Source organism: Sceloporus undulatus, chromosome 6 (assembly GCF_019175285.1).
Source record: "Sceloporus undulatus isolate JIND9_A2432 ecotype Alabama chromosome 6, SceUnd_v1.1, whole genome shotgun sequence".
Classification (NCBI taxonomy): domain Eukaryota; kingdom Metazoa; phylum Chordata; class Lepidosauria; order Squamata; family Phrynosomatidae; genus Sceloporus; species Sceloporus undulatus.
Genome location: NC_056527.1, coordinates 12,565,295 through 12,589,484, shown reverse-complemented (window position 1 = coordinate 12,589,484; position 24,190 = coordinate 12,565,295). Strand labels below are relative to the sequence as shown.

Below are 24,190 nucleotides of genomic sequence, written 5' to 3'. Positions count from 1 at the left end.
ATGATCAACCTCTGGTAGATGATGACCATAGAGTTGCACTGGAGGACCTGGAAATTCCTAGAGAGATATTCTCCTAGGTAAAAGCAATTGTTTTGTTATTTGCATTGTTTCCACACTCATGGAGGTCCTTTACCCCTAATCCCAGCAAACATGGAGGGACCACTGTATATAGCATTTCAGATGTACTGTTAAGAGCGGTGCCGCTTTTATCCTGCAGCTCTAACATTTAAAAAAAATGCACCATTGTAGAAAGTGAGCTGTGTGTAAACCTGGTTATTCCAAAGCTTATGGCTTTCTCTGCTCATTTGGCCTGAGTCATTCTGTGCAGGGCTGGGAATTCACCTAACCTAGGTTACAACAGGGCAAGGGTGGAGTAGCTGCGTTATTTTGCAAGAGTAGTTTCCCCCCAGCTTCATTAACAAGAAGGGAATTGACAAAGAAATATACAGGTAAGACATACGTCTGTGTTTCTGGAATTTCCCTTCTCTGCACCAATATGCTATGAATTTCCCTTGTCACAAATGTGCTATGAGAATACTACTAGGGTACTGTGAAACTCAACCAGTTTGAGTATCGTAAAGAACAGACTGCCCAAATTGCTTTGTGGTTTTAATCTTATAAACCTATAGGGAATACAAATAACACCATGCTTACCACAATATGCAAGAGAGACAGTTACCACTGTAGATCTCTATATTCTAGTAAATGCGGCTGCACTAGTGTCTCATTAAGATTTCTGCTGCAAGTGCAACACTATCCCTTGTTACATTAGATGGCTGGAAATTATAAAATTATAAAAGCCAACACTTTATAGGTATGGGCCCCTGTGTTTTATAAGACATTGTGATTGTGGAGGGTGTTGCTCAGACCTCAGTCCAACTGTTCAGTATTCTGTTCACAGCAGGAACGAAGAGCAGTGGTTCTGCAATGGTGAAATTCCATAACCTGAAGAAACAGTGAGTTGCTGCAACAATTTTCTTTTTACCTTATGGAATGTATTTGTACCATCAGTATCCTTGCTGTGGTATTGAAATGGCTATAAGCAGATTGAGATAGCCTTTGCTACTTAAAAATTGCACAGAAAAAAAGGACAACTTGGTGTGGCTTCTTACATAATGCAATGGGAAAAATAAATCCCATTCTTTCAGTGCAGCTGAATAGAAGTAAATATACACAGGCATTGCAGCCTTACTGAGCACCATCTAGCTTGGACTGCTCTTGTTCACTATTTTCCTATGTGAATTTAATTTCACAGGATCTGGTTCAAACCTTGTAACCCAGGCAATGAGTAAATTCTCTTTGTACATGGTAGGGGAGTGGAACACTTGAAGAAGGTTTAATAGTTACTGTTGTTAAGAAGTACTGGCCAGAATCCAGAGGACTAGGCAACCAATCCAACATCCCCATCAGTACTTTCTTAGTCTACACCTGATCTTCATGCCACATTTCAAAATACCTCAAATGGAAAGAGCTAACACATTTTTAAAAAGAATTTCCAATGGCAGCAAAGTGGGATAAGGGAGAAATACGTAAAACAATTTCAAGTGTTGGGTGTATTGAAGGGAGCTCACTGGATCTTGTCCAGCCCCGTAATGTAAAATGTTTTTGTCAGGTCTACCCAATTTGGTCTCTGTGACAATATTTTGGAACTTGTGCCATATTGCACAGTAGAAGCAAACGCTGTTCCTAGCCATTAAAATAATGTGGCACAACTCCAATGAAATCTTGGAAAAATTATGGAAAGTCAATAGAAAGTTTAATTTGCATTTTACAACTTACAAACATGACAGTTGCAATCAAACACATGTATTCAGTTGAAAAATAATTTCAAAAATATTTAATACTTTGAATTATAAAATAAATAATGCTTTTTAAAAGGAAAATGTCCATGTTTTTGCTTTTGAGAGAAGGCAGAAGTCCTGTAAAGGGTTTCTATACATCCTTCTGTTTTAAGCTCCATAATTGTTTAGAAACACAAAGCAGGTAGATAACCTTGGAGAACAGAATAGGCAGGGTATTTTAATCACTATCATAAATAAAACAGCTTACAGCAAACCAAAAAGAAAACGATTCCTTTATTTCTGTACATGGAGACTACAAATAGTATTTTTAACACTTCATTTCTTATCCAAATCATGAAATTATACATTTTTGTACTAACACTAGTAAACATCTTAAAATCACCCAAGAGCTGTTCTGCACATTTAAGATATATTGCTGTTCCCTGCTAATTAAATATGAAATCCACGAGCTTCTTTATCAGCAAAATAGTTTTCAGTCTAGGGGGTCACCAATACAACAGCCCCCAAATGTAAAGTTCTTGGGTCTCTTTCAGTTGACAGCAAAGGTTGTACTTGATTTTGCCTGCTAACGATTTCGTTTCCAATTATATAATAAAATAATTTGATGAGAATTGCACGTGAAGACAGACACTGACCACTTCCAAAACACCTCTTTGTGACATAAAAGTAATGTTTCCCTTGGCAATCAACCATCATCAGGTAGCACATTCCTTTACTCCATCTCAAAGCCAACAGCTGAACTGAGCAAACCAACTCATTATTTATTCATGGCAAATACTGGACAGCTCACTTTTTACATCAAGCAGATACTCCAGGAGGGGAAAGCTAAAGAGGGTATGGGGACATCTGCAGGCTTTCAGATATAACGGATAAAAGCCTAATGCTTTAGTTCAAATTTGTTTCAATTTTTATTAAGAAGCATTTGTTTTCTTCAGCCAGAAGTACTGTGGATATGCTATATGTCAAAGAAATCTGATGCATTAAATAAAAAATTCTACAGGCACAGAAAAGGAAATGGAAGGAGGGGAGAATCCAATAGTTACACAATTTTTAACAATGTCCAGTTAATCATGTCACAAATAAAGAAAGTAACTGAACAAGCATGCCCATTCAGATTACTGAAGGTAAAAAAATGCAAACAAAACACAAGTGACATAAACTTCTCTCTCAGTATCTACCCATTGACCACCATGGTAATAAAAATGCAGTTTCCTCAGTTGCAGAAAAGATTTGTAAACAATTTCTGCCACTCCTAAGGACATGGAAGTACTTTCAGTAATCATATTCTAGCCCACCAAAGTTCCAGATCATTTGTAAATCATTTTCTTCCCACTCCAAGGACACTGTTTCGTCCTCTTAGGTTGCTTTGTTATGTTGCTTTATTGCCAACATGTGGAATTATTTGCATTTGAACAGCACAAAGCCAAAGCTTCATCTTTGGTTATTTTCACTCAGATGTTCCTGTGCTCATACTGTTTATGTTCTTTCTCAGAAAGCCTACCAAATTGCACACAGTATTTCATTATTCTGAATCCAAACAAGGTAGCATCGCATCAATGCAATTAAATGCTAATGGAAAAACAGCGAATTAACATCTTGTGTTATAACTGAAACTTACTTAAGGAATATTGACAGGTAAAATGAGTTGCACAAACCTACATGGATTTCCCTTAATCTGCTTGGTATGGGTGCTGCTTATGGAGTAGGCACTGATTAGTTCCTCAACAGAGCATTTGATTAAAACTTCATTTCAACTCAGCTCGAATCCAGCAGCACATTCAATGGCATAAAGCAGTTTACTTCTCATAAGGTTTTCATCATAGAACTCTGGAAGCTTCAATAAATTCATGCAGGTACTGGCAGTGGGGAGTCGCTCTAAATCAGAGCCTCCATTGTGTATGCAAAAAGCAGGATATAATTCCTGGGGAGAAAAGAAAAAGCCTATAAAGCATGAATAACAATTAGAACAAATTTTCTGAAAAGGAGAACATCTCACTGGCATTGCCAAGCACATTCCATATTAAAAAGACACAGCATTCGCTTCAGGAGTTGAAGTCATTCCTAATGATGGAATGAACTGAAAAATCTTGAAACATGGATAATAATTAAAGTTTTTCCTCCTCTCTGTTATTTGACAATGCAATCATGTGAGGCTCTCAGGTGTGTGGGATGCCCCCCCTGCCCCTTAATATGCCAAGGACTGGTACCATATTTATACCCACTGGGTATAGGTTATAATTACAGACATTGCAACTTTCTTTCCTGAGAACTTGCCAGACCAGTAGGGAATGGATCATGCACCAGCACTGGTCTACTGATGGCCACTTTGAGCAGTGCTGCTGTACACAGTGTTACATAAAAGTCTACCTGTTAACATAGTCCTTAGAAATATATGTGGTGAAAATAGACATAGGAAATCTTACTGTACCCATTTCATTTCTCCTTGTTGAAGACAATATTGCAAAATCCTTCTTTGCTCCCAGTTTTCCTTCAGCTATTTGGTTATTGGGGTAGAAACCCTACAACACTTATTAGAAATAGTTACGTTCATTTCCTATTTGCAAAGGGTTCAAAACCAGGTCTTTTAATTGGAAATAACCATTTTTGAGCCAGAAATGGGATTGGTTATATTGGGGTTGGGGAAAGGAGGGCTCAGAGCTACTCAGAACAAACAGTTCACCTCATGTTAACATTTGTTTTTTCACTGGTAGCTCCGGTTAGTAGTTGGATGGGTGACCACCAATGAACACCAGGTGCTGTAGGCTGTATTTCAGAGGAAGGAACTAGTAAACCCACCTGTGAAGACACACCCAACTAAAGGTGGTGGCAGGTTTGGGTGTGCAACGCCAGTACCCTGGTGAGATCAAACTCTTTACCCAAAAAAGGCTCTGAAGCTGAATGTAAAGTTCAAAAGGGGGGAAATTTAATTTAAAGGACAAAATAAAGAGTTTTCTCCTCCCCACCTCTAAACAAAAGTTACTTTACAGTTTCAGCAATCTTCTGGATGTCATCTTTCTGGGTCTGATGTTGGTTTGCTCTCCTCACTCAATGGAGCTGATGCAGGGTCTTTCAGCTCCTGAATTCATTTATTCGCTTAATGATAGTAACTAATTTGGCTGAGTAATTTGGTAACTAAATTGGCTAAATTGGTAACTAAAATGGCTAATGTGTAAGAAATGCCCTTTCCGGCTGTCTGGGCCTGTTTGCCACCAAAAGACAGCTCTCTGCCTGGTCACAGCAAAGACTGCCCCAAAACTAAAAACTTCTAGCTAAAGCCGAGCATGTTGGGAAAGGGCAAACCAAACCTGGAAATAATGCAGGGGAAACCTACATTCCTCCCACAAACTAATACAATGAACTTTTCCTACACTAAACATACTATGGCCTGAACCAATGTGAAAGAAAATGCAGCGGGAGATTCAATCAGTCCTGGCAGGACATCACACCACCTCTGAGTATTCTCTGCCTAAAAAAATCCTATGAAAATTCTGGGGTCGCCATAAGCCAACAAGCAACTTGAAGGCGCACATGCATTGTGGAATATGCTCGATTTTGAATGCCTCAACACTCCTTTGGATGTGGGACATTTTTTAAAATCCTCCAATACTCTGCAATTCCCAGGGGGTCATATAATATCCAGAAACCACCTGGATGAGTGTTAAAGAACCTATAAAATATTTTTCTCTTGTAATAGTACAACACTTATCCCCCACCCCATCCCAAAAAAGTCTGCAATGCTATTTTGTTCCTAAGCATTGTTAAGGAAGAACCAGAGGTCAGTTCTCAGATTAACAAGGATATCAAAAATCGTCCCAGTTGTTAATATTTGTCCTGGACATTTACAAATGTATTTTTTTTTAAAATAAAAAACTCATTTTTGTATATACAGTGTCCCTCTGTGTCCTTTCCAGATAATATTACAAAGTAAATTTTATGGATGTGCCTTGGGACACATGTTAGCTGAGCCGCACATTACATCTTACATCCAAAGTTCTTCTTTCCTTAGTAATAGTGTACTAATATCATCAAATGCTTTGGTGAGTGAAACAGATTGTCTAGTTTTAGACACTGCCAAAAAGGAAGAAAAACCCTAACACCCCAAGCTGGGAGGTTAATGAGATTTTAAGTTAAATTATTGTTTAAATGGAGGCCTTAAAATGTATGTCATAGCTAAAATGCTATATTTTTAGTGTTCCTTTCAAACTGCTAATTGAATTTTCCTACTTTAAGCTTTAAAAATGTTAAAAATGAAGTTCTATATTGAAAAGTCAAATCAAGGGCACCATTTGTTTCATAATTAAATACTGTGCAACGGGAATCGGCAACAGTAGGGGGAGGGAGAAGCACCATCAATTTATTGTGTGACCTGATTGGAACTTAACAATTTCCAACTGCACTTTAATGATTTTTTTTGTCTGTAACAATCTCATTTATTAAACTTATTAAAGTTTAATTAGCTTTAGCATATGTTATTGTGAGCTCAAGCTGCTGGCAGCAAAGATTCCCATTTTTAAAAAAGCAGTGCAAGTCTTGACTATGCTATTTATAACTAAAGTACTTCAAGACACACTGCGCCCTTCTAAATGAGTCTGAACCAACTTTAGCAAAAAGGTGAAGGTTCCGCAATGTAGTATGAATACGATTTCAAAGCCAGAAAGTTATGTTCTTAACAGCAACATTTAATTATCTTCTGTTCCAATAGAGCTATGCACAATTAATTACAGAAGACATTGTGCTCTAATTGCTGCCCTCAATATATATTTTTTCCTTAAATGAATCCACTTATTGCATGGCAAATACTAATTACTACTTACAGTACATGGTGCACTTTATCTTCAAAGTACTGCAACAACATTTATTATACACACTGAATTATTTTTTCTGAAGGTTCCTTCTGTACTGCTAGGACACAAAATTCTAAGAGTACAGTCGCCCCTCCAAGTCCACGAACATGCCTGTGGCACACAACCCATTCAAACCTATGGGCACTGAATATGCGTAAGATCTGGAATTTGGGAGGGTCCAGAAAGGATCCCCCGCAAGTTCCAAGGAACCACTGTACTTTTTTTCACAGTGTGGGGAACAAACAATAACTACACTTGGTATTTGGTAGAAGAGAATTCACCAACCAAAGCAGATATCATAACCACTTTTGAGAATCTTTACTGATTCAGGAAGGAATCAGTTCTTTTCTCATCTACTACCCTATGTAGGTGAGAAAGATTTTTCTGGGTATGCATAATGTCTATAAAAAAGTGACCGAGTTGTACTACTATTAACAATCTGTTCTCTTGTGAAGCTACATACAACATAGAAAGTAGAAATAGAAAGTAAACATGGGTGGCATAAAAAGCTTGTACAAATTGGAACCAACTTTATTTCTTACATGCATACATTGAAATATTTATTCATGTAAGAACACAAAATCCAACCTATACATTAGAAAAATTACTTCTTTTCAGTGGCCATGCTGTCTGGTGTATTCTGAGGTTTACAGCGGAGGAGGAAGAGGAAGATTTCCAAGCTCTAATCCAACCACTCATGTAGAAATAGATAAATGTAATAGATCAATAGTCATACTTTTTGCAGCATAAAAAAGAGGGAGGGGGGAAATAGAAAAAGAAATGTGGTAGCACCTTAAGGCTATGTGGTTTTTATTTTCACATGAGCTTTCATAGATGATACAAGAACAAAACCCACTTCTTCAGAGGCAGTACAGAACAATAATAAATACTCAGGTATATTTACACAATTGTGAGAGTGGGATGGAATGTAATAGAATCCAGAAAGATGGAAATCAAAAAGATGGGCACTGTGAGACTAGTATTTCAGATCTTTATAGTGGCCAGTTAGTGTAGATGGGTTAAAGCAATAAATCTACTTACCAAGAGTCAGTTCCTTAGGGTTCAAAACTCTCTCTCATAATATTCCTTTTATTATAGGTGCAGTATCAAGGTCTCTTGTATTAATCTATGTAGTGTGCCAGTTCATCCTTTTTGCAGAAATTGTATGAATTAACCCAGTGGTTCTCAAACTGTGAGGCAGGACCCCCAGGGAAGGTACAAGAGTTGATCAAGGGGGGGGGGGGGTCGAGACTTGGAAGCTCTGATCATTGTTATTATTCCTCCTCCTCCAATTTTTTCTATCCTGGAGGGGAAAAGAAAGGCAAGGAGGGTGCTTGGAGCCTCTGCCTGAGCGGGAAGGAGGAGGAGGAAAGCTATTCCTTTACAAAAGGTTAAAATGTAAATATACATGAATGTGTCAATGAAAATATGTACTCTTAACAAATAAAATATTTTTATTCATATATTACGTCGAGCAGGGAGTGTGATGTCTGCATGTAAATGTACAGGGTGTCACAAGGATAAAAGATTTGAGAATCACTGAATTAACCCAAAGTTTATGCACCTTTATGTAATGGAGATTTCTTGATTAATAAAGAACTGATCTACTTTATAAAAGATCAACCCAGACTACCTATATAACGGGCATCCTGGCAAATAATCCAGATAAAGTCTCCTGCCCCCATGAAGCTTGGGAAATGGATCATTAACAAATGCAGTATCTGATAAATCTGATGTCTTTGAAGAGCACTGCAAAATCTAAGACATGATTGATCTGCCTGGGTCAGCCATGTGTATTGGTCAGTCCTTAGTTTAACTTGCGCAGGGTAAACACAGTTTAAAAAGTATTAAACAACAAGAACAATACCTCACTTGAAAAATACTCCCAGTTGGGTTAACAGAATTAAGGTCTATTACTTTTTATTTATTTTTTTGCTGTTCATATTATTCTAGAGCCATTCTTCTCAAGAAACAATATTCTATTACAAATAATTCCTCTACAACAAACACACAAGGCATAAAACGCATGTGCTCAGACTGCGTCAGTACCAAAGTGCTCCTCAGGACATTTATCAATGGTAACTCAGTAATACTGAGTAAATAAAAATGTGCATGTGTTATGTGCCTTCAAGTTGTTTCCGACTTATAGTGACCTTATGGTAAACCTAGATTACCCAAATATAATTATTATGGATAGATAATAAATGTTTTCATACTTCAGAAAAAACAAAAATACCTAAGTCCAGCTCTGGACCAGGATGTTAATGGCTTTTATGTTTATGGGTCCAAGATCCCAACTGTATCAATGGAGGCTAGAGTAACCAAAATGTTCTTAGTATCTTGGACTATGATAATGACTGGACTAAACTGGACTAATGCTATTAACTGTGTGCAAAATTCAGGAAAACTGATACCTTAAACCCCAAGAGTGGAGGTCGTGAGCAGCTTGTTACGAACTTTAGTAATTTTCGCTTTTCGTCATCAGTGAAGCTTTCTACAACTCTCCAAAAGATTTTGATTACTGGATGATCTGCAGAATAACCACCTGCAATTTTTCAAAAGAAAATGAAACTGTATTACAACCAAACTTCACTGCTATTATGCATCATTTGAAGATACAGTGTAAGGGAGGGAGATAAAGGTCATGCCATGCTGCAAGTTGTGAAGATTCAAAAGATGTACTGTGCAGGATAACCCATTTGTCTGACTCACAGAGACCTCAAAAAAGAACTGCTGGGTTCCCCCCCCCAACTTTTTGTTCACAGTTTTGGCAGTACTTATGATAGGAAGCCAGATGGACTACAGCCTGTATGTGCCAGCAACAAACCAGCATGCACTGAGCTATGTATAGAACATTAGGTCTGTGAGGGAAAAGAATGACACATCCACCAACATTTGAAATTTTTAATTTTCTTAGGAATGCAAAGAATCTGTAACAATTATGAGATTAAATACCAGCTGGGAGGCCTTCTATACAAGGCAAATTGAAACAACTAGTAGGCATTTTATGAAAAAATAGAGGCTACAAAAACAAAGTACAGGTATCTGATCTACAGTACATCCAAGTCTAAAATTAAGACTAATAGGGGAAACAAAGATTATCTGAGATTATCTGTATGTATGCACTGTAAATCTACAGGGCTATATAAATAAAGCATCGTCGTCATCATCATCATCATCATCATCATCATCATCATCATCATCATCAATTTAAGGCCTAAACTTTGGAATGACCTACTGGAGGAGATCCGTCACATAACATCTAAAAAAGCCATCAAGACGGATCTCTTCCGACGGGCATCACCAGACTAATACATGGGCCCTCTCCACTGTCCTACAACTGTGCCTTCTTTGACTCTCCCTTAAATCGCCTCATTGCAACAGGGATTAAATTTTACTGTAATTTTATTGCGATTTTAATAACTGATTTTATGCTGTTGTATTTTAAATTGTGAATAAGAGATTGTGTTATTATTTTACTATGTTTTATTTTTATTGTAACCCACCCCGATCCTCTGGGGAGAGGCGGGCTATAAATAAATATCATTATCATTACCATTATCATTATCATTATTATTATGGAGTTATTATGGAACGTGCTGCCCTTTGAGCTCCGCTCAGCCACCTCCCTAGCCCAATTCAGGAAGGGGCTAAAAACCCATCTATTCGAACAAGCGTACCCCTGACCAGTAATTCTCCCCCCCCCCCGTCAGCATTGCTTGCCGCATGATAATTTTATTATTTTTATTGAATGTTCTTACTGTATTTATATGCTTGTCTATTTGTACTGTTATTCATTGCTGTTCACCGCCCTGGTTTCAGAAGGGCGGTATACAAAAAATTTTATTATTATTATTATTATATTATTATTATTATTATTATTATTATAGCTTGAATTCCATGTAGGAAAGCTAAAACAAAAAATTAAAAAATAACATTAACATACAGTAAATTTTATACGTTCAATTTATTGAAAAGTTTTCATTTGAAGTTTTAATCAAACATACACTTTTAAAGTTAGAGGGCTGAATCCAAAAAAGCTCAACTGCAACTGCAGCCCTGCCCTCACAACAGGTGCTTCCTGCTTGTCATTTCTTTTATGCCCTGACCTCCCAAACACCCTTTAAACCAGTAGTGGCACAGCCTTCCACCTATTCTTACAAAACATTCAATGTTTTGGGGAACACTAAAGCTTGAGATAACTTGCATTTTAATAGAACAAAATGTAACAACCATGGACCAAGACACTATATGTGTAAGAGTTCCACATGCAGAACTACCCTAGGGGAGCCCTATCACCACCTCCGAGACTCACTGCTGTACAACAATAGCTCCCTGCATGGCTATTCCATTGCTGGTGCAGAGCAGACACATCAGAGAAGAATTCAGATTCTTCTTCATGTCCCCACAGCCAGACACAGACTGAGGACATCTTCCATGGAGGTCTACTAAGATCCTCTGCTGGATGATACCGTTGAGATCTCCTAAACTTTCCACCAGCAATGGAATGGCCATGGGGGAGGCCTCCTATTGTTGGGGGCAGAAGGGAATATCAATCTCTGTAATATAACTGAAATAATACATGCACAAGACAATCTTAAAGTCACAGTGAAACATGTTCTTAAACTTTGTGGAGCTGCCCTCAAAAATATTTTGAGAAACTGAATTCATATACAGTCGACCCTTGATATTCATGGAGGTTAGGCGCACAAGATCCCTGTGAAAGTAAAAATTTGCAAATAAAGTGGGAAGACGAGAACAGTGTGCGTGTTCCTAAGCTCTGTGAGGTGCTGGAAGGGCAAGACAGCATGCATTCGTGACTCCCTCCTTCCCTTCCAAGACTTCAGGGCGCTCTCTAAAACCTTGGAACGGCAGGAAGGAGGGCGAGTTCGCCTTCCCCAAACCCCTTCCCAAGGCACAGAGCTGCTTAGGGAAAGAGGCAGCTCTCCATCCTGGAAAAGGGTGGGGGGTTATTTTCCCCAAACCTCTTCCCAAACCAAGAGCAGCCATGGGAGATCAGATGCCATGAAAATATGGAAAACAAGAAAGACATACTACAGCTGTCTTTCACCAGGCAGCTCCCTGTCCTGAAAAAGTGTAGGGGATTATTTTCCTCAAACCTCTTCCCAAGGCAGAGAGCCGCTTGAGGAAAGAGACAGCTCTCCATCCTAGAAAGGGGTAGGATTGGCGCACACATCCTTCTTGGCTTCTCCTTCCAGGGTTTTTTCCCTCCCCAAGGGAAAAGCCTGGGGGGGATGAGGAGGAACAGGACATGGGAAGTGAGTGGCCTTGACCTTGCGAATAATCGAAACTGTGAGTCAACGCCACAAATGTTGAGGCACAACTGTAGTATATCTTTGTTGTTTTCCATATTTTATTCATTGCACCTGATCGCCCATGGCTGCTCTTGGTTTGGTTTTTAAAGGCAAAACTGTTTTTTTTCCCTGCTAGAATTTTTGATTGGGGACTGAATTGAGATACATTAATTTCAGGGGCTGGAGGAGTTAATAAAACAATGAACATATCTGCTCAAATAACTGAGAATTAGCTGTCCTAAAAGTTTTTGATTAATGCCTTTGATTTTGAGTTGAGATAACTAATTCAATTACTGTATAATTTATTCAATTTTGTGAAAATGGCATTATAAATAAATATTATAATTATAATATACTTGCCTGAATAGTTGGTGAAAGTTCTGAGGTCATCTAAACTAATAGGAACCTGTGCACCAGAAATCAAAACCTAAAATGAATGGGAAAGAAATACATCCTTTATTTTCAGGCAAAGCTTTCACATATTTGTAATTTTTAAAATGTTCCTAAATAAAATACTTAGAAACTTATATAACAATACCTGGATTTCTTGCTGATCAAACATTCTAAGCCACTCAAGATTAACAACATTGGCCAGACCTTGTCTAAATGCAAGGCAATGCTGTCTGATCTGTTTGTTTAACCTGTAGTCTGCCACAAGGTGGATGTATGCAATTCGGTTAGCACTAGTGACAGGAATATCCTTCCCACCAGGCTTTAGTTCAACCACCTGTAAAAACACAAATGCTTTCTATGAAATGAATACAATTCTTCTTGGGTAATGAATTATATTTTACCTCCATATTTCACTATATCTTACCATCCAAACTATCCCTATGCTTTAACTCTGCTGCTAATCAGTAATTAATGCATTATTTGTGTACATATTGTTTATTTTATCTATTAAAACACATCTATCCTGTCCTTTATCACTAGAACTCATGGTGGCATCAGGTTGAGTATCACTTATCCGAAAATCTGCAATGCTCCAAAAGTAAAACTTTTTTCATTGGTGGTCAAGAGAGTGATACCTTTGCTTCTGATGGTTCAATGTACACAAACTGTATTTCATGCACAAAATTATTAAAAACAATGTATAAAATAACTTTAGGCTATGTGTATAAGGTGTATATGAAACAAAAATGAATTTCGTGTATATGCAAATACTGCAAAATTTAAAAAGTACATAATACTTCTGGCACCAAGCATTTGAGGTAAGGGATACTGAACCTGTACTACAATATAAACAGATGGGCATTTACAGAGTAAGAAAAAGAAGCTTGCATAGAAGGGCATACAATCTAAGAGATAATATGCCTGTGTTGTCACAATATGTACCGCTAGGTGGCATAATGGAACTGTGGAGTCCTACTTCAGTTAAACAGGGTATAGTTCAATACATGTTAAATCTGCATACTATTATTTCTTAATATTTTATTTTCATTTTTAATATACTTATTTATTAAATAATTTATTCCAAAAAGAAGAAATAATTATTCTCAGAGGCTTTATTAGTAAAATGCAACTCAAGTATATTAACAACCAATGTTAACAACATACATATCATTTTGGCCACAAATAGTTTAATATACAATTAAGAATGACGATGGAGCCAAAAAGGCTAACCTGTAACTACGTTTATACTAACCTATAACTACATTTCTTTGAGTGGTCATCATGAACACCCAGAAACAGGTAATTCCTGTGTCTGTGCAGCAGAGATTCAAAACCTCATACAGCTCTTCTACAAAATTTTCATAGTTATCCTGCACTATTTGTCTTTCCCCTCAGTTCAATGGTATGCTGCAGCTTATGCTGCAGCATAGCCTGACAAACAGACAGACAGTGGGGAGAAGTGAAGAATTGTGAGAGTTCATAGAGACTGCTCAAGGAACAAGTTACAGGTAAACACCTGTCCTCCTCCTTTTTGGTCTCCGTTAACATACACATAAGACAACCTTGCCTTTATGAAAATGAGAGTGAGGCAGATTGTGTTGAAACATGCCTAAATCTCCTGCTCAATGCAACAAAGCAATGACAACAATTAAGGCAAATTTCATGGTTAGGAACCACAAATCACATCTGGAAGGGGTTTGAAAGGTTTGACCATGAGCTGAGAAAGACCTTTGGCCCGGTACAGACCAGTGCTATGAACCAGCTTGAGGTCGATTTTAGGGCTCGGGAGAATGGAGCGTCTGTCCACACCCTCTCAAGCCTTACCATGTTGTCCAGGAACAATTTTGGCATGTGCGTGTTCACATGGCACGCGTGCCGATGATGAACAACAGACAGTGCCGTGCTGCTGCAGGGTGCTAATGGCATCTCAGCAGCGGCGGAGAAAGGAGCCGTGTTTCGCGGCTCCTTTTTCTGGGTGCATTGTTGTGCAAAGTGCGGTCACCGCAGCAACAATCTGTGGGAGAAAGGGCCGATGTCTCGTTGCCCCTTTCTGCCAATCTGTATCCCCCCTAAGTCTCACACAGAAACCAGTTAGAGGAGAAGTGGATGCAAGAGGACAAGCAGAAGATAGAGACAATGAGCTGGAATTAAGAGAGAAGACAAAAAAAGATAGATGTGTATGTATGTAAGCAAGGGTGAACAAAAGAAGATATAAGAACAAGAAGAAACAATGTTGACAGCTTAGACATGAAGAAAAAACATTATCTCCTAATTTTACTGTGTATGCTGCAACGGACCACTAAATTGAGGGAAGGACTGATGGACAATTGCACTGAAAATGCTGCAAAGGAACTCTAAAAGGTTTAAAAATCTGTGCTGTGCTGGTACAGAAATTACCAATTTTAGTGAATCAGTGACAGACCATTCTTCATGGTCTTAATCTCTTACAGACCGTGAAGAAGAATCAATCAGATCTACTCTGACAATACTCTGAAAAAAGTTTTTGGATGAGTATTGGCTTCCTAAAACATTCTGGGTACCTGCAGAGGACATATTCTAGTGAATTATGGGTCTGTGCCAGAAATAATATGTGAAGTGGGAGGAGAGTAGTCTACAGGTATCACCAGGGAATGCTAGGATACTAGACTGTGATTTGTATGCTTCAAGATCGCTTACAGTATGTAGCAAGGACTAAGAATGCTAATTCACATTTGTTATATAAAAGTAAGCAAAGTGTGGCCTACAAGTCTATTTTTGTGACTCTTTGCCCTTCTTGACTCCCTGGATTGCCAGTTTTCTGGATACTGCACAAAACATGAACTGACTTTCTGGAAGCCTTTAGGATTGCCAATTCATCTTTTAAGAACAGGTTGGAGGAGCCACTTTTACTATTTAATATAAAAAATGCCTGTTTTTTAAAACCCAAAGCAGAAGTCCCATTTTGTTTTGGGTTTTGCATTTCTAGCAATTTGTGCAGCCCCTGAAGAGTCTCAGGGTCAGAAAACTGGCCTCCATACCTGCCCAACCCTGAGTGAAAAGCTCTGATACAGCCAAGTCTTAGGAGAAACAGAGACTCTAGCCTCAGCTGGCTATAGGGAATATGTACTCCCTTGTTAAAACAGCTTCACAACTACCAGTCTATTTCTAGGCACCATTGAAAGTATTAGTTATATAGAGCCCTATATTGATTAGCTCTTCACTATCTAAAAGCCTGTATCTCCTGATATGAGCCTGCACAAGTCTTATGATCCACAGGGGAGGACTTCTCTTGGTCCCATCACCATCACAGGCCCACTTAGTAAGGATCCAAGTGAGAGCCTCCTTGCTGACTGCTCTTGGACCCTGAAGAACTTCCTCACAAGAGCTTAGCTGGCTCCCTCTCCTCTCTTTTTACTAGAAGGCAAAGACTTATTTTTATGATTTAAACAGGCCTTCAGGTTTTAACGGATGGGGCAGGAGGATGTTCAGTTGATGTGCTATATCTTTTCCTATGTATTTATGTGTTTTAAATTGTTTTAAATTAATGTTTTAATTGGACTGGCTGTTTAATGGTTTTAAAACTTTTGTAGTACATATTTTAAGTTGCTTTGGGTTCCATTCTGGGAGAAAAATAAATAAACTAATAAATAAACAAACAAATAAACAAGAAGTGGACACTTAAATACATCGAAAAAGTACTAACTATGTGCTATTTCTGGAGCAGACCCAGAATATAATGGGATTGGCACTCACAGCTCACCTTCTGCCTTTTTATCAAACCTGAAGGTAATTTTCTACAATATTTTAAACAGGTTTGTGTACAGTGAAGCATCACAAAGCAAAAGTGTCTATCTCAGCCACCCATGAAAAAAGTTTTGGGTTTTGGAATATTTTGGTTTTTGGAATTCTAGATACAGGAGATTGAACCTGTAACAGCATTTTTAGAGTAATCAAAAATAATAACTACCTGCTGAAGATAATTCATCAGATAATGAAACAAATGTCTTGGTATTTGTAAACAAGCATTTTCTACAACTCTCTGCAAGTAAGTGTTTCTAATTAAACTGAAAGTTGTACCATCAATTCAAAGCATTTTTTCATTGACCATAATGTGTATATATAAGTCTAAAAAATTTAGTCAAAAAATCAGCCCCCAAAAACTGGGTCAGCCTATCCAGAGGTCAATATAAGTAGGATATATTTTTAAAATGGAGGACATGCAAAAAAATTACTGCTTTTTATAAAATGTTAATATAAATGTATGTTTCTTAGGCATGATCAAAATGGAGGACATTTTGGCATTATTCCTAGACAGATGGCAGAAATGTACTTCCCTTTCTGGCCAACCCCCCTCCCCATTCCAAAACACACGACAGCGCATTTGAGCATTTCACATGGCTTTATTTACCATGGGTTCTTGCAAATTTCATAGAATCATAAAATCATAGAGTCGGAAGAGACGCAAGGGTCATCCAGTCCAACCCCTGCCATGCAGGAATTCTCAATCAAAGCATCCCTGACAGAGAGGCTTATTGCATAACCAAACCCTTTGGGTTTAATACTTAACATGGGTTCACATGGCTATGCATATTGAACATGTCAAGATGGTTTAACAAGAAGTGGATTTGCCCTTGGTTAATAAAAATACAGAAAAGGGAAAATAAATGCACACAGATGGGGCCAAGAACCCACTGAACAACAACAACAACAACAATACACAGGGCAGGAAAAGAAAAAGGCACGCACAGATGGGGCCAAGAACCCACTCAACCACAACAACAACAACAATACACAGGGCAGGAAAAGAAAAAGGCACACACACAGATGGGGCCAAGAACCCACTCAACAACAATACAGGAGAGGAAGATACATGTTGGAAATGGCTACCTACCTCCTCCTCCTCCTCCTTCTTTTTCTTTTCATCTTTGGTGCCAAACAGCACCCGGAAATGGCCCTTTTCCCTCCCGCTCACCCAGAAGGAGAGGCTTGAGCTCAGTGCTCCTCCTCTTTCTCCTCCTCTTCTTCCTGGGAAGCCTCACCTTCCCATTGAGACTGGCCAATGGTCGACTGGGGCTGGAAACAGCCCTGCCCCCAGCCTTTTCCTATTGGCCAGCCAGCCTCAAGGGAAGGAGCTGCTCTTTGTGAGCCCCGTGCGTGCGTGCGCACACAAGCTGGGCAGGCAAGGAACTCCCGGGGGCTGTGGAGGCGGAGGAGGTGGGTTGATGGCCGGCCGGCTGGCCACATAAGCAGCCAAAGGAGCTGCCGCAGTTATGGTGGTGGTAGGACTGGCCTGGGGCTGGTCCGAAGGCCTCAGCGGGCCTGATTAGGCCCGCGGGCCGTAGGTTGCCGACTCCTGGCTTAATCTATCAAAGGACAACCTAAAAGAAGCACTGACCCTTCCTACTCTCTCCACTGCAGTGCCACTTCTGACCTTTTTGAATGCCTGGGCGGAAAAATAGCAGTGTGCTTTGGCACCATTTTCCTTCACGCTGTCTTTTACATCCTTTGTTACATGCCTCTATGTTTTACCTTTAACTTATACATAGGTTATATCAAATTCTATAATTCTGGTCCCAAAACCTGCCCTTGACTTATACATGAGATTAACTTATAATCAAGTATATTAGTATTCACTACAGTATTTTTCTCAAGATCACCATCACATGATAATTCCCTCTTTCAAATATTCACACTTATTATCTAAAAAGCAAGTGCTACTTGCCATGTGAGCAGACTGATTTTTGTTTGATGATGAGTAGCAAACCCAGAGGCATTAAATGGTCAGCGTCTGTATGCTCTGACTCTTCGATTAGCAATTATGGCATACATGCCTTATCACAGTGACATGTGAATACAAATGTCACTGTAAAATTAATAGTTAACTGGTTCCATTAGGAATAGAAAAGAATGATACTTTTACCTGTGCCTCCCCTAAGTCATTATTCACCACCGTAAAGTTCAGTCCAAGTTCTTCCACATCCCCTTCATAGCTTTTAAGGAAAAGCAGGTTTTTGTACATTTCAGGATCCAGTGAAGCCAAGTGATGAATGTCCACATCCGCACTTGTCCCCAACAACTTGGAAAGAAAAAAACTGGCAAAGGGAAGCTCAACAAGCATGTTTTCATATAAAGCCTTTAAAAAAAATAAAGAATTGAAAATTAACTCACTTGTTTTGATATACAGACAGAATCTGAATATTTTACACATTCTTTCATTTAAAAAACATCCACTGGATATTTGCATTCCACAGGAACTCAATACAATCTCCCTCATTCATCATTATGTAGTATCTTCCATACAAGCAACTAGTCAAGCTACTATGGCAAAGAATTCAATTTAGTATTTAAAATTAAACATTGATCAAAGTAGCTAACAATTAAAACTGAATAGCCTTGATCTGAGAATGAACTTTAAAAATGCTGTTACTCATTAATCTGCCAGTCTTCTGTAGGTGATCCTACTTTGAGGAAGCATGTAATTGATTTTTTTTCCTACGGCACCATTTTACCTACAGTAGTACAATAAACTATGTTGAACAGTCTTCAGGAGGAACATTTGCTTAACTTATAGAATGCAGAATCCACCCTTGGTACAGAAATTGTGTTTGGGCAGGTTTTGATGGCAAAAGATGGCCAAAGTGCTGCATTTTTGTTGTTAACTGTCCTCAAGTCGATCTCAGCTCATGGCAATCCTGTGGATGAGACTTCTCCAAGACTCCTTAACTTCCACTGCTCTGCTTAAGTCCTGTAAATTCATGCCTGTGAGCTCCTTAATGTATCTCTGCATAATCTTACTCTAAAAAATTGTATTATTCTGCAGAAATCATTCTGTAAGTTATTTATTATTATTTATTTATGGCCCTTTAGCCCTAAAGGCTATCAAAGTGGCTTACAATTATTATAAGTTAAGCAAATGTTCTTCCTCAAGATTATTCAATATAGTTTATTGTACTACTGGTAGATACAAAGGGACGAGGAAACTACACAAACCTTCATGCCCCAATCAAACCATTGAAAATCACACGCTGGCAATCTCTTTCTCTTTCAAGGTTCCTCTAGGTTGGGATGGATAACTGTGCAGGGCTAGGGGACCACATTAGCAATAGCAAGTACATTTCTATACCGCTTATCAGTGCACTTGAGCACTCCCTAAGCGGTTTACAATGTGTAAGCTAATTGCCCCCAACAAGCTGGGTACTTATTTTAGTGATCTCAGAAGGATGCAAGCCTGAGTTGAGCTTGAGCCCTTGGATGGTATTGAACTTGCAACCTTGCAGTTTGTGAGTGAGTGGCTGTATTTAACCACTGCACCACCAGGGCTTCAAGAGATCATGGAGAGTGCCCTCCTCACCATACTCCCTAAATCCTCCAAACACCCTCTATGGGCGCACTTTCTCCACCACTGCTCTAGGTACTGTTCCCATACTTTCAAATCAGTTTTCATAGCCATTAGGATTAAGGTTTAATAGTTTGTATCTGTTCATTTAAAAGAAGCAGACCGTCTTTCATATGAACCATAACCAACATTTTGATTTGAGTTGGACAAATCCCCAAGTGAGGAACAAACATCATTTTTTAAAACAGCTAAGAACTACTTTTACGTAATTCTATGTAAAAGGGATAAAACCTGTGCCTTAGCAGGTGTTCTTAGAGACTAATTTCCTCATTCCTGGCCAAAAGCCATCATGGCTGGTGGTGATGGGAGCTGGAGTCCAACATCTTAGAAACCCAAAGGTTATCTGTCTCTAAATAGAAATGGACAGAGACACTGTGGAATGCTGCTTTTATCCTTTTGTAATTTTACAATGTATTATTATTATTATTATTATTATTATTATTATTATTATTATTTGTATCCCGCTTTTTCCCCAGGACTGGAACTCAGAGCTAGGAAGCAGAAAATTGGCTTATTTTAAACAGAGGCAAAGTAGCTACTGTCAATGCACTGGGCCAGAGATTACTTCTAGAAGTGAGTCTCTAGAAACTACCACCAAGCAGCTTCTCATTTTTTCTAGAAGTAATACAATGTCATATCCCACTTCAAAACAAGGAAATTTTCCAAACCTAAATACAGTATAGTATAGTATAAGAACCACTGTGGTGCAGTGGTTTGAGAGCTGGACTGGGACTCTGGAGACCAGGGTTCAAATCTCAGCTCTGCCATGTAAATGTACTGTGTGACCTTGGACAAATCACACTCTCCCAGGCTCGGAGGATGGCAACGGGAAACCCCCTCTGAAGAAACGTGCCAAGAGAACCTCATGATAGATCCGCCTTAGGGTCACTGTAAGTCAGAATGGACTTGAAGGCACACAACAACAACAAAATATAGTATAAGGGCCTTGTTTCATTTATGTGTTCCCAAGAGGAATACATTTGCTAACCCCAACCCTGCCTTTATATATGTAAGAGTAGTTGGTCCAATGCATTTACTGTCAAAGTTGGTATTACACTATGTGTTTATCAATACTATGCATATAGAGCTTTCACCTAAGGATGCAGGTGTAGAGCAATGGTCCTATCTATTTGTATATAGTTATGGCTAGTGGAAGCTTCCAATTCCAGAAGTTGTGGCTTCATTCCACTCCAATGTGCATTTATTTATTTGTTTCATTTATATAGCCTAGCTTTTCTCCAATGATTTCAAGATGGCACCCATGTCCCTCTCACTCCGACTTTATTCTCACAACAGACTTGCCTCATAATCCATCATAGCTCTGCGCTGGACATTACCACCAATATATATGAGGGCAGAAAAGCCAGTTCCTATTATTTTCAAAGAAGGGTCTACAAGAAAGTCAGTTACAGAACCTGGTATAGCACCAATTATTCAGTGATGTCTAGACTAGTCAAAGATACATGTAAAACAGATGCCATGTGACAGTTTTGACCTAACAAGAATGTACACATGAGTGAAAAGCACAACTGAATGATTTAGTAAAAGTACAGAAGAAATACAGAAGCCGCATTTGTAGAGCAGAATTTAAAAATTAAACGTTAAATTCAAATCAGTAATTTGCTGTCTGCCGTTCTGCACTAGTAATATAAGCACACACACACACAAACACACACACACAACTGTTAACTGTCTCAAAACTACTTGAAATTAAAATGGAATTTTATTCACTGATTATGATTCACTGAACACTTCTGCGTGTGTTTATTCTTTCCTCTCTCTTTTTTAAAACACAAGTCAAGTTTTTGCCTTTAAAGTATTTAATATACCAGCACTAATAAGTGATGGCCCTAAACACTATGATCACATCAGCTAAATGGATTATAAACTAAATTTTCATAATGTATGCAACTGAAATACAAATGTAGGCATAAATCAAGGTATTTTCTAAACACAGGTTAATTACACAGAATCAAGAACTGGCTATTTTTTATGCAAAATAATCCACTTACCATTTTTCACATGGATCTTAATTCTTAGCCATATGTAACACTGGCTCCTAGAAGCCTATCAATAACTCTATGTCAAGGGAAAATAGCAATAGGTGTATTGAAGGAACCTGCATGTTATTTTTCAAGTGTCTGTCTTTTATGAGTGTTTATTGCTGGAAATTGTGCCAAAATGATTTGAAATAAAAAGGATTAATTATAGTAGAAGCCTTTTAATATAAGTGAGTGCACTAGCAATGCAATTAATGCAAATTGTGGTGCTATCATGAGAATAAATGTGAACAACATCACAGGCCATTTCTGTTTGCTGCCAAATAACTTTAGTAATTTACTACATTAAGAATCAATAAAAAAATAATGCTTTTCAAATGCATCTCTATCAATCTTCAGGTAGTTCCACAGGAACATTTATAACTTAATCTAAAAACTATATAAAGCATTTTTAGGCCACCTTGATTGTGGAATCTTGATTATCATTTTAATTTAAACATGGCTTCTCTGAAGCCAAGCTCTTCCAAATAAAAAGGCAAAAGAAACATTCATAAACAAGGTTAAGACAAATAGTTAATATTCCAATTACAGTAAAAGCTAAGTTTTGCAATTAACATCTCTCAAATGCACAATACATCTATGTTAACTTAATCACAGTTGAGTTCCATTCTTTCCAGGTGGCAAAATGCAATAAGCTCCCATGTCACGCACATGCCCATTCTTCTGGAATTTGCCTGGCCAAGTCAAGCTCTCTTTGATCCTTTCTATTTTCAGGTTGAGAATTTTAAAAAACACACAAGAAAAAGGAATCTAAGTGTACAATTATTACCAGGAACAAACAACACATCATGGGGATAAATACAGCAGACTGTCTGTACCCACAGATACTTTATCCACCGATTGAGGCACCCATGGCTTGAAAACATTTTAAAAATATATATAAATTTCAAAAAGCAAACGTAGACTTTGCCATTTTATATGAGGGGTACCAATGTACTGTGCCAATGTGCTGTATCTAATGGGACTTGAGCATCCATGGATTCTGGTATCCACTGGGGTCCCTGGAACCAAGCCCCAGGGAATACCAAGGGCCCACTGTAATTAACCCATTTTATTGATGAATCTCTTTCCAGCAAAAGCTGGAGTTCCTGAAGAGAAACTGGGTCATGTAGCATCTCTGTTCACATAAGGTTGCCAGTTTCTCTGAAGAGGAGAGCCTATACCAGGCCACCTCAAGCTTGCAAGACTTCATACAAACTCATACAAGTTTTGCAATGGCCATCTATTCTCTTTGCTTGCTGTGCAACATTAGCTGGCTGGACAGAGGGGATGCTAAGACACATTCCCAGCAGACAGATACCATGTAGTATGTAAGGCCTGATTGCTTCCACATACCATGCACCCAGGGGTTACAGTCTGGTGGGACTGCAGCTAGTCCTTCTCTTAAATATGGTGTTTGAGATGTCAGGGCCACAAATAAAGGGTGTTCTGTAGAAAATGGGAGTCTCAGGAACCCTACTTGAATATTACAACCATAAATATATTTAGAGGTAGGATAGTATCCTAAATATCCTAAAAGCAATGCCTGATCTTGAGAGTTAAACAGCTCTGATTTGTACTTGGATGGGAGACCGCCAACAAACACCAGGTGCTGTAGGCTATATTTCAGAGGAAGGAACTAGCAAAACTATCTATGCCTAAGAAAACCTCATGAAATTTATAGGGTTGCCATAAGTCAACAGGTATCTTGAAGACTTATATACACATACGGGACTTTGAAACTGATTCAGTGAAATCTTAAACCAAACACAGCTTTTTAAAATTGATTCATGCCAGATCCACATTGGATCATGTAAACCGCTCGGATTCCCAGTGATTGGGTGGTATATAAATAAATCCTATTATTATTATTATTATTATTATTATTATTATTATTATTATATTGGCCCAATTGAGTTCTGCAGCATAATAGTAATATCTGAATCTGTTTGGTCTGATCCAGAGATTTAAACATAAAATATGAGCACAGAAAAACTAGAGTGTATGTCTCATGTATTCCATGACCACATAAAGCAAAATGCAAGGTAGTGCAATGCAGAGGGGGCTAGTCTTTCCTCATTGACAATGCTAGCATACAGTTTGGACAACGAACACAACAGCACTTTCCAGTCACAGTGCTCGTGGAGAGACATTGTGTGAGGTCACTGTCATACAGTCAATTGACTCCTGCAGCTGTTATTTATTTTCTAAATTTAGCTTTTAGTGGCAGAATGCTGGAACAGATTTGGCGCAGGATAGCGTTCTTGCTGATTGTCATCTGAACTTGGTCTGTCTGATTCCTTTTCTTTTAATTTCCAAACCTTCTGGGTTAGTGGTAGCAAGTTGGCATGGGGCCTACTATACTTGTCCATGCCTGCTCTAGGAAGCTGCTCTCACTGCTAGGGGGACAATGACAGGACAG

General features: G+C 38.5%; 1 protein-coding gene across 3 annotated transcripts in view; it reads right to left on the bottom strand.

The window, feature by feature from the left end:
* Nucleotides 1-1,739: 1,739 nt before the first annotated feature.
* Nucleotides 1,740-24,190, bottom strand: part of UBE3C (ubiquitin protein ligase E3C) — a 74,638-nt gene continuing 52,187 nt past the window's right edge. The window contains exons 19-24 of one of the 3 annotated variants that reach the window (XR_006104575.1): nt 18,254-18,466; nt 12,500-12,688; nt 12,322-12,388; nt 9,061-9,191; nt 3,462-3,723; nt 1,740-1,992 (exon numbers count right to left, since the gene is read on the bottom strand). Coding sequence is in view for 2 of the 3 variants with exons in the window: in XM_042474243.1 (XP_042330177.1) it covers nt 3,553-3,723; nt 9,061-9,191; nt 12,322-12,388; nt 12,500-12,688; nt 18,254-18,466 (771 nt within the window). In the remaining variant the exon portion in view is untranslated. The other 2 variants (XM_042474243.1, XM_042474244.1) reach the window with 2 other exon arrangements.